At 40.6% G+C, this 11,866-nt stretch overlaps 1 protein-coding gene across 1 annotated transcript in view; it reads right to left on the bottom strand.

Moving 5' to 3' along the window:
- Positions 1-3,631: 3,631 nt before the first annotated feature.
- Positions 3,632-11,866, bottom strand: part of ALDH5A1 (aldehyde dehydrogenase 5 family member A1) — a 35,160-nt gene continuing 26,925 nt past the window's right edge. The window contains exons 4-10 of the mRNA XM_082259133.1: positions 11,434-11,550; positions 11,204-11,347; positions 10,187-10,330; positions 7,693-7,851; positions 6,246-6,415; positions 5,164-5,222; positions 3,632-4,214 (exon numbers count right to left, since the gene is read on the bottom strand). Coding sequence (XP_082115259.1) covers positions 4,009-4,214; positions 5,164-5,222; positions 6,246-6,415; positions 7,693-7,851; positions 10,187-10,330; positions 11,204-11,347; positions 11,434-11,550 — 999 coding nt within the window. The 3' untranslated portion in view covers positions 3,632-4,008. The remainder of the gene's footprint in view (positions 4,215-5,163; positions 5,223-6,245; positions 6,416-7,692; positions 7,852-10,186; positions 10,331-11,203; positions 11,348-11,433; positions 11,551-11,866) is intronic.

Here is an 11,866-nt window from a genome sequence, read left to right as displayed (position 1 = left end):
TCCCTGTGGCATACTACAGCTGATCCCAACAAGCCTCCTGGCTGGTTTGTGAACCTTTAGCCTGTTTCCATCACAAGCGCTGGCTAATAAATCAGCAAAAGTCGCAGCTCATCCCTTCACAAAGGATTGCCTTCCTGGGGTACATCATAGATTCCTCTTTAACCAAAAATTTACCTGACGGAGAAAAAGATTCTGACCCTAACTTACACAGTGAACAACCTCTGCCTAAGCTCAGAAACCTTGATACAAAACCTGAGGATTCTTGGTCTTATGATGGCCGCCATCCCGGGGGTTCTATGGGCCCAGTTTCATATGAGACTACTCCAATCCTTCATTTTTTAAGTCTGGGATAGGAAGGAGGAGTCTCTTCCAACCTTGGTAAAGATCCCTCAGCAAGAAAAAAAAAAAATCAGGTGGTGGTGGTGGTGGAAACAGGAAAACCTCTCAGTGGGTCAGCTTTGGTCTCAACATCACCCAGTGACCATCACTATGGATGTAGGTTCCCGGGGGTGGGGAGCCCAAGTGTGGGCAGATAGCCCAAGGAGCCCGGAACAGTCAATGGGGCTGGCACACCTCCAATATGAAAGAAGGAAGGGCAGTTCAGGAAGGTCTAGAATCCTTTGGTCCAGCTCTAAAAGGAAAGCATGTGCAAGTTCTCTGGGACAATGTTACAGCAGTAAGTTACATCAACAAGCAGGGCGGGGTCAAAAGCAGCGGGTCTGATGAGTATTGCAGATGATGTTCTAAGGTGGGCAGAAGTAAACCTGGCGTCCTCATCGGCTCTGAACCTAAAAGGAGAATTGAACACTCTGGCAGATTTCTTAAGCAGGAAAGCCCTATCACAGATGTAATGGTGTCTAAATCAGACCATATTCTAGCAGATTGTGGCAAAATGGGGGAATCCTCGGATAGAGCTGTTCGTTACAAGAGAGAACAGGGGAGAGAATCAGTTCTTTTCACTCCAGTTTTCTCAGTTTTGGTCTAGATGCCCTCTCCCAGCCTTAGGGAAGAGGATCTCTTATACACATTTCCACCTTTTGCTCTCATCCTGAAAATCATCAGGAAAGTAAGATTCTCAGTGGCGGGGGTCATAATAATCTCCCCCTACTGGCCAAAAAGGTCCTGGTCCATGGGGTTGCTAAAACTCAGCAGAACAGATCCCTGGAGACTACGGTACACACCAGATCTCATCCACTATGGGGTAGTGAGGCATACTGCAGTGAAAAAAACTTTCTGACGACCTGGCTTCTGAAAGGGAGCTATTAGAGCAAAAAGGTTTGTCAGAAAAAGTGATAGATACCATTCTCAATAGCAGGAAATCATCCACTAACATTCTGTGGATGGCGTAAAATTATCAACAGGGATACAGGACCAATCATTTCAGCAGTTCTGAATTTTCTTTAAGCAGGGGTGGATCTTGATCTGGCACTCAGTACACTCTGGCACTCAGTACACTAGACGATTATAGAGGTATAATAGAGGTATAATATAGATTATAGCGGTATAATAGAAGAGACATTAATCAAAAGATTCCTAAAGGCAATAGGGCAAAGAAGGGCTCCAAAAATCAGAAGGTTCCCATCTTGGGATTTGTCCACAGTATTGCAAAGAGCCCTTTGATCCTCTTGAGGACTGTTCAACCAGATTAATGACCCTAAAAACAGTACTCCTGGTGGCACTGGTTTCAGCTAGGAGGATTAGTGAAATACAGGCCCTTTCTATTGCCGAACCTTTTTGTATCATCTCACAAGACAAGATTACCACTTGATCCAGCCTTCCTCCCCCAAGGTGGCTTCAAATTTTCATAGGACAAAAGGAATTTTGTGTGGAGATGCAAAAAATAAAAAAAAAAGCAGAATTTAGCAAACTAAATGTTACAAGGTGCACGATTGCTTACATTGAGCACACAAAAGACTGGAAATGCTCCGCTAGTTTTTTTGTGCTATTTTCCGGGCCCAATAAGGGCAGGAGAGCATCAAAAAATACTATTTCCAGATGGATGAAGTCAGCATTCATTGAAGCATATCAAGCGTCTTCTTGGACACCACCTTCGAGAGTTATTGCTTACGGAGCTTCGCCTCTCCAGATCTGCAAAGCCGCAACCTGGTCCAGTTTCCAGACGTTTGTGAAACACTACAGGTTGGACTTGCTCTCAAGTCAAGATCAGACCTTCTGCAGAAAAGTACTGCAAGGTGTGTTCCTGCCCTAATCAGTTAGGTTTGTTTTCTCTGTAAGCCGTCCTGGAAGATGACTAGGGAAAACAGTGTTATTACCTGTTAACTCACTTTCCAGGAATCTTCCAGGATGGTGCCAGTCCACTCCCTTTTTTTAAGTTATCTAGGGATCTATGCATAATTCTTTTACTACTGTCATTTTTCTATGTCTTCAGTTATTTGTTACTGAGGGGCTACTGGCTGTGGGGGAGCCTCTCTCTCTGTATTCTGTCCTGGAAGATTCCTGGAAAAGTGAGTTAACAAGTAACAACACTGTTTTACTTTAGCAGTTTAAATGTTTAATGGGTGTGTTTGCTAAAGACATAAGAAATTAGAATAGTTAGTGTGTTATCAGCTTAAAGAAGAACTCCGGGTATTTTTTCCCCATGCAGTGGGGCTGTGCCCGCACTGCATGAGTTAACTGCTTATTTTTGTCTAAGAGTGAGAAGAGCAGATATATTCTTGCCTAATCCGCCGATGCTCCAAGTGCAGGACCGGTCCCTGCTGCTCCTGCCCCCCTTGAACACTAGCGGCCTTGTGCATAGACTGTGCATGTTCCTGGTGTCATCACCCCCATACACCGGATCTGGATGTGAGGATGGCAGGAACAGTCTGTGCGGTTTTCAGGAGGATCGAAGGATCAGGTAAGTATAGTCTTTCTGTGCGTCCCTGGACAAAACAAGCAGTTAACCCATGCAGTGCAGTTACTTCAGTAGGTACAACATCTTCTCTAAGGAAGATAGTGAAACTCAAATGACCAGCACTGTCCATTAAAACCTGAACACAGCATGCAATGTTTGGGTTATTGTAGTGAACACTTTAGTAAGTCCCTAATACCTGATGGCAGAATACTGTCTACATCACAAGAATAAGTATCTAGTGAAATCAAGGCATGCATGGTCTGGGTCATTGACTCAAAGTATCAAAATGTATGACAGCCATACAAACTGACATTTTCAGAAGAAAAAAAAAAAAAAAAGAAGGCCTGCAATGGCAGCCTACATAATTCAGTTTTTTAAAGTTTTCTTTAAACTCTGTACTGCAATTATAAACTCTGGGCAGAATAGATTTTATGCATAAGAAAGGGGCTGCATTGCCAGCTCGCAACAATGAACATGTTACCAGCTTGAGTGATGGGTTTCCTATATTTTAGGTAGGGCAGCCAGAAAGTATAACAATATATCTAGCAGATTTGGTGATAATGGAAAACAAATCGCTAGTCCCCAGTTATGCTATAGTAAATGGTTAGTGTTTTTTTTTTTTTTTAGCTGCAGTGCTGGAAAAGCCTGACAGATGTACAAAAAGGATATTCAAGTTTAATTCTCAGCATATGTTTTTTCACAGTCAGTATGAATATACTTCAGTTCGGATCCAGATTCATGAAACATTTGTAAGGTAACATGACAGCACTATTTTAGTCTTCAAAAATGATTCCTGTGGAACCCACTGGATGTACCAAAGTTAAGTCTTGCTCCCCTGATTCTAAGAACATTCCCCTATATTCAGCTGTAAAATGCCAGAGCCTCTATTGTGTAACAGACAACAGGTACTTGTGAGAACTGCATGATGCAGTCTGTTCCCTTCAAAATGTTTTAGGTCACTTAAGGTTTACCTTAAGGTAGGATGGTCAGTGGACAATACTTACAAATAACATAAATGAAGACAGATGGTTGCCAAGTCAATGTCAACACAAACATCCACCTTAACTCTGGAAAGCGTTCATTGGGAAAGGTTTGTTCATATGGCCTACTGGATTTATTGTGCTTGGTAAATGGTGGCATTCTTATACCATACATTATAGACCTCCATAACAGACATATTTAACTTCTAAATACTCATCAATGCCATATTTGGATCCCTCTCTGCCAAGGCCAGACTGCTTGACTCCACCAAATGGACACTCTACTGAGGAGAGTAAGCCCTCATTAACACCGACCATTCCCACTTCAAGGCGTTCTGCCACTCTCCAGATCTGGGCCGGGTCCTGGGAATAAAAGTAACCTGCAACCACAAACATAGTATTTGTATTTTATTGTACAGGAAATAAAAAAAAAAATCTCCCAAAAGTCTCCATGAGTGTTTATAGCAGCTACAAAACACACACTTAAATTAACATTCTTGCAAAGCTTTCACTAGTTACCAGTGCAGGCTCTCCTTATTATAAGGTTTTATGCTATGCAAACCTTTGCTCCCTTATTTTTTCTAAATTACTACTGAAAGGAGGGCCCTGCACATTGGAGGAAGCAAAAGGGGTAAAGAGAGCATGGATGCAGCATATAACATGGTATTAAAAGTGGAGTTAGCCTTTAACACAGGGAAGTATTAGGCTGTAAATAAGCCTCTAACAGTAGTTGGTGGAATGCTCTTATCACTGGAGATGCTGTGGAACATGAAATGGCTAACTGCCATCCTTTTATCAATGTCACCAATACAGCTCACATGAACAAGTTATTCAGCAGCAATGTTTGGTACCTGAAATATGAAGAATGCTGGCCATAGAGTGTGTAATGTAAAGGGGGGGGACATTTTTATGTAGGGTAACGACTGCTTTAGATGAGAAACAAATGCCCTGACTTCCTTGTTAAACAATGCATAAGTTCTATTTCATATTTTATTTTTTTTTTTAATCGAAAATTCCCCTAAATGCCGTTTTTCAGATTTGCGTGGTTGTCTTCTATGTTGATTTCTTACATCTCTTAGGTTGGTTAGAACTCTTCACATCTGAACTTTATCCCAGCAAAATATTTTTAATGTAGGACTACGTCTGTGAATGTTAGCAGCCTTGCTGGAGAAGTCAGGGAGAAAGAGTGCTAAATAAGATTTCACTGTCTGAAATAAAACACGCTAAATGCATGATCTTAACACACCCTAAACTCACATATTAGGTTTTGCCAGAGCTGGCCATTATCTCCTAGTACATTGATTTACAGATTCCTGTGGTAGAACATACCTGCTAAGCCGACATTAGCTGAATTTGCAATGGCAAGGGCTTCCTCTTCAGTATCAAATCTGGTTGATTAAAAAGAAAAAGAAAATGAAAAACACACATACAAGTATATAGTATTAGGGCCCTTTCACACTTTCTATTTTTTTGCGGATGATTTGCGGACATAATGTAAGTCAATGGGATTGCGGATGTCAGCGGAATACCATCCGCTGACATCCGATTTTCTTCCTTTCAGTTCTGTTCCGTTTTTTGGAACGGAACAGAACCCTATTTTTCTCCGTTCAAAAAACGGAAAGGAAGGAAAATCGGATGTCAGCGGTGTCATCCGCTGACATCCGCAATGCCCATAGACTTACATTATGTCCACATATCATCCTCAAACGGATGTGATTATATGCGGACATACGGAGCGGATGACACAAATGTCATCCGCTCCGTGAAAAAAAAAAAAGTCCTGCAGCGGAGCAAAACACCGGAGCGGCCGTGTGAAAGAGGCCTTAGACAGTACAAAAACATGAAATACAAAACAAAATGCAACAGAGCATACCTGCAATTCCTTGTATGGGCTCTTTCACACAGAGCGGACCGCATTGCGATCCGCTCCGGCACTTTTTTTTTTTTTCACGGAGCGGATGACACTTGTGTCATCCGCTCCGTATGTCCGCATATCATCCCATCCGTTTGCGGATGATATACGAACATAATGTAAGTCTATGGGCATTGCGGATGTCAGCGGATGACACCGCTGACATCCGATTTTGCTTCCTTTCCGTTTTTTGAACGGAGGAAAAATAGGGTTCTGTTCCGTTCCTAAAAACGGAACAGAACTGAAAGGAAGAAAATCGGATGTCAGCGGATGGTATTCCGCTGACATCCGCAATGCCATTGACTTACATTATATCCGTAAATCATCCGCAAAAAATAGGATGATTTGCGGACATACGGAGCGCCCGTGTGAAAGGGCCCTATCATTGAAATAAAAACACTAACATAAAGCAATCATATGGTATAAACTTGACAACAAGATTAATTACACTCAGAATTAACAGACCCATAATAAAGATCCCACTGCAATCTCTACTTACTTAATGACAGGTGCAAGGGGTCCAAATGTTTCTTCTCTGGTGCAAAGCATCTGTGTAGTAACATTGCTGATCAATGTAGGTTCATAAAAATTTTTCCCAGCACTGGACCGTTTGCCTCCCACTTCAATACGAGCACCCTGAGACACGGCATCTTGAACATGGTGCTCCACCTAGAATAATAAAAAAAAAAATATATGAAAATCTCAGCTACATGGTGACAAGTGAATACATTTAGATAGTTTAAATGACAATAATGTAATTAGTAGTTCAAAACTCAGTAACAAATGTACGTAGAAGATATCATAATTGCTTTGGTCAAGTCCCCCTTTTCCCTGAAGCATCTTTCGTTTAAACAGACATTTGTGGTACTCAGACACAATCAAAAAAGTCAAGACATGGTAAAGCTGGGCATGATATTGCCCCTATGTGGTCTTACTCAAGGTTTACCAGTGTCTTGTTTTGCATTTGTTTCCTGTCCCCATTTAAAAGGGAATCCATCAGTTGGAAAAACATTGTGTATTAACACAACTGGAATACAGCAGGCACAAAAAGTTCAATATTTAATTACATTAATCAGCAATAAAATGTTGATTTTTTTTCTAAGTCAGAGGTCAGACATGGCTTCCCCCCTAAAGTGCCATAATGTGCTTTTTAATACAAAAAACTGCAACCACCTCAACCTATAACTGGCCTATGCAGCAAGGTGAACATGGAAGGGCAACACATATTGCAAAAAAAAAAAAAAAAACATTTCCCAGCACACTTACCAGCCAGCCTGCAAAACAAACAAATTGGCCCCGTCTAACAGTTTGCTTTAAAAACAGGGGGTTTTTATTTGCACACAATTGAAAATACATGTGTAAGTCACAGTGCCCACATTAAGGGACCTCTGTATATTCTGCGGTCCTAACTCTAAAATTTCCAGAGCCTCCATAGTAGTGTTTTGCAATGTGCCATGGCACCTTACTGCAAAGGCTAGTTATAGGTTGGTCCAGGCACACCTGCTTTAACCCATCCATTGATATATGTGCTCTTACTATGGAGGCTCTAGAAATGTTAGAGTTAGGACCGCAGTATAAACAGAGGTCAGTTGATGAAGGCACTGCGTCTTACGCATGTATCCAAAATGTGGACACACAAAACCCTCTGTTTTTAACACAAACTGTTAGACAGGGCCAATTTGGTTGTTTTGCAGGCTGGCTGGTAAGTGTGCTGGGAAATCTTTTGTTTGTTTGCTCTGACTTGGAAAAAGTTCATGTCTGTACAGTGCACGTTCCCTAGAATCAGGGTTTCTGGGACACCCTGGGGACACATTATCACTGGTGTGATAATTTGACTGGAGTGTACAGACAACTTCTCATAACCGGTTCCTCTTATCATACTAAAAACAACTACTGTATACTGCAGGAAGAACATTTGAAAAGCCCAAGTTTCTTCTAATAATTACCTTCTCCACAGCTTTTTCATTAATAAGTGGACCCTGAGTGACACCTTCTTCAAATCCATGGCCCACATGCAAATCTTTCGTTACCAGCGCTGCCAGCTTCTTTACAAAGGCATCATGTATTCCCTTTTGAACAAGGAATCTGTTTGAACAGACACAAGTCTGTAGGAGAAAGAAATACGGGTATTTAAAGGAAATCTATTCTCATTTTGTGTAACTAAAGCAGGGTATACACGTACTGAAATTCGAATTTCGATGTGTATGTATCCCTCTCTGTTAAACAGAGGCTGTAGGAACCTATGGGTTTTTTTTTTTTCCGTTAAACCCGCTGGTTGTACAAAAAAAACTCTCTTTGTATACCCAGCTTTAGTCCTTGTTTACAGAGGCTTCAGATTGTATAAGAGCGGTGTGTGCAGTAAGGTTTTACAAAGCATTTGTAAAACTTTTGGCAACTTTTAACAGCTTTGATAAAGCCATAAAGTGGTATTGAACCTAAAACCAAAGATGAAATATACTTCAGCTTACCAATCATTAGATGCGGTGACTGCATTCATTTTCTTTTTTTTCAGACTTTTTTTCCCCCTCTATGTTATCTGGTGATCGAGCCACTAATACACCTCTCGTTTTAAAGTACCCCCAAGAATGAGCACAGGGGGCATAGCAGACAGCAGCATTGTCAATCTCTGGGGAGGGGGGAGTAGTGGTAAATGTACTAGCAGATTTAAATACACTAACAAATTGAAGCCATACTCATGCTTTATAATTAGTTACAGCAAACGGGTTTTTTTGCTTTTGAGATAAATGGTTTACATAAATAAAAGCTGATCATTTTAAGCACCCCGGCCAGCGTTAAATGGTTTGTCTCATCCCTGTAAACTGATATATCTAGAAGAATGCTTGTTCTTTTGAAAAAACAAAAAACAGACTTATTGGCCAGAAGAAAGAAAGCTAAAAATGAAAACTAATGCAGCCATCACATCTAAGAATTTGGTAAGCTGCATTAACATAAAATGTTTGCTTTTGGGTTTAATACTGCTTTAAAAAAAAAAAAAAACCTATCCAGTCTAGTATGAGAATGTTAAGCAGAGATTAGAGTGCGGACTGTCACTTCAAACAAGCCGAAGCCCCTATGAACAAGGCATAAAAATGTATCACCATTTTTGAGGTTAGAGTACTAGCACCTTGCTGGGTTAGTATGTAGTATAAAAGAAATGTCAGATTATGGAAAAATAAATAGTCTTGATCTAGACCTCAGAAAATACTGAGAAATTCAAATGTATGTATAGACATTTTTTAAAGAGTAGGAAAGTGTTAGAACACTGAGGAAATTCACACACTAGATATGTCCTGGTGACTACTATCATTGAGACAGAAGATGATAAGAAATATAAAATGGCTAGCAGGGAGGCATAGTGGTGAGCACTGCCCCCTTGCAGTGATAGGATTAGCAGTTCAAATCCCAACCAGGACAATATCCACATGGACCTTGCATGTCCTCTCTGTACTTGTGAGGGTTTAGCCTGGGTACCCCAAAGACATGACGAAAGGTTACCTGACTCTTGTCTAAAATGACCCGAGTAGAACCTTTGATTGTAAGTTCCTTGAGAGTAGAAACTGATGTGAATGTACAATATGCTTGAAGTGATTGTAGCCGTATGCTTGGACCTTGCTAATAGGGACATACCCCGAAAGCTTGTTTTGAAAAATTGTATGTTAGGGTACTGTTTGGACCTTGCTAATGGGGACATACCCCGAAAGCTTGTCCTGAAAAATTGTATGTTAGGGTACTGCTTGGACCTTGATGAAGGGGACATACCCCGAAAGCTTGTCCTGAAAAATTGTATGTTAGGGTACTGTTTGGACCTTGCTAATGGGGACATACCCCGAAAGCTTGTTCTAAAAAATTGTATGTTAGCGTACTGTTTGGACCTTCCTAATGGGGACATACCCCGAAAGCTTTTTCTGAAAAATTGTATGTTAGTGCAAATAAAAAAAGTATCACAAACAGTACTCAGTTGTCAATGAACAATATGTAAAACACTACATAAATGGTCATCACTACTTAAAAACCTGTAATAATACTAACATTTTAGTGCAATCACGGAACAAGAAGTGAGGGTAAAGTTGTAGCTTACACGCAATTCTTGCCATCTATCCCACACCAGACACAGTTTTTTCCTGGCAGCTAGCCACTCATGCCTAAGCACTTCATCTTGGGAGGAAAGGGGAAAAAAATAAAAAATAAAAAAAATCACAGGCTCTCCTGGTATTTCCAAGGGACAGAAGAACAGGGCAGCCGTGGAGCATGGCAAAAGGAGAGTATCACTGGATGAGGGGCTCTCAAAAGAACCTGTCACCTAGAGCTGGATTGGCAAAGTGACATATTCACATTAATTAGGTTACTTCCTACATCTTTGGGTAGACCAAGTCCAAAGTAATCTATCTTATTCTCCCCCTTTACAGTGCAGGTTTCCTTTAAATAGGTAATGTCTCATACCTGTCCAGAATTCCGAAATTTGGAAGCAAAAGCACCAGCTGCTGCTTTGTCAACGTCTGCACTATCAAAGACAATGAACGGAGCATGTCCTCCAAGTTCCATAGACACTCGCTTTACAGAATCAGCTGCATAGTGAAGCAGAATCTGCACAGGAAAAAACAGGAAACAATCAGTCACAAAGCACTTCTCATATCTAAAATGAAAAAATAACTGTCTGTTATGCCCATAGCTACCCAAAATTCCCACCTTTAAACATATAACTATTAAATAACAGCTATACCTAGAGAGGGAGGTAGGGTGCCATTGCAGATGTTCCCTTCCAAAATACCCTTGTTACCTTGCTATCATGCTGTTCAAGTTGTTTCAATAGTTTCTAAGTCTAAGAATGTAGGCAAGCAAACCAGAAGTCCTCTGACTGAACTCCTATTTCTAAATCGCACACTTGTTCCAGGTCAGTGACAATACTGAAGCCAGAGACGGACAAATAAGCATTTTCAGGGATTGATTAGAAGAGGATGGAGGATGCCTCCAAATTCCTCCTTATACAGACTCTCTCTAAAAAAAAAAAAAAAAAAAAATTAAAAAAAAAAACCTTAAACTTTTCTTATATAGAAATTCAGAGACAAAAAATAAAATAATAGTTTAAATAATCCACTAGTGCAGGAGAATACCTTTTCACCATGACCTTGAATACTGCCTTTGGTTCTGCCACTTTCATGTCATTATAGACACTCGTAGCACATATTCCCATCTGTCTTTAGCAAAGTAAGGCAGTCAGAAAGCCAATCAGCTTCTAACTTCAGCTTGTTCAATTAAGCATTGACAAAACCTGGAAGCTCATTGGTTTTCTATGCAGCGCTGCACCAGATTGTGATCGCTCTAGTTTTAGTAAATAACGCCTAAGAGTCAAGGTGAAAATTCCATGTATTTCTAAATCTAAGGGCACTGCTTGTGGAAATAACAGAGGAAATGCTTAATAGTAATCTATATTTACACAAAGTATTGAATGCATATTACCTTTCCTGTAGCAGTGGACCCAGTAAAAGAAATTTTGGCTACTGAAGGATCTGTGCAAAGAATTTCTCCAACTTTTGGGGCCTTCTGCCTAGAACATGGCACAACATTGTATACTCCACCTGGAATACCGGCCTGATGAGCGAGCTGCAATATACACAAAGCAAAAAATAAGTACGCTCAGCTACACAGGGATCACAGGATGAAATGTAGAGACTTAACATAAACTATACCTCTGCAAGTGCTAATGCAGATAGCGGGGTGTCTTCTGCAGGCTTCACTATAACTGTACACCCAGCAGCCAGAGCAGCCCCAACCTTTCTTGTGATCATTGCACTGGGAAAATTCCACTGATGGCAGAGAAAAATAAGGATTAATTACAAATATATAAACAAAGCAAATAATATCAACTGCCATATGTTTAGTAGTATTTTTGTTCTACTCCCCTATATCCAAAGTAGCCACAGCTTGCTGGCGAAACACCACAAGCATGTATATGTCAAAACTGCAGTCATATTGATGCAAAAGCTTGTATTCCAAGTTGCTAATAAAACCATACTTTATAACTGGCCAGCCCTAACAACCAGCTGGTGGAACTTGATGAAATAGGCATACTTTTGTGCAAATAAGAGAAGAGTGGAGCTTGGATACATCAGGGGAGGTCTT

This window comes from Pelophylax lessonae, assembly GCF_965119305.1.
Source record: "Pelophylax lessonae genome assembly, chromosome: 5".
NCBI classification, from domain to species: Eukaryota; Metazoa; Chordata; class Amphibia; order Anura; family Ranidae; genus Pelophylax; species Pelophylax lessonae.
Note: the sequence above shows the minus strand (reverse complement) of the source record. Positions and strands in the feature narration are given on the sequence as shown.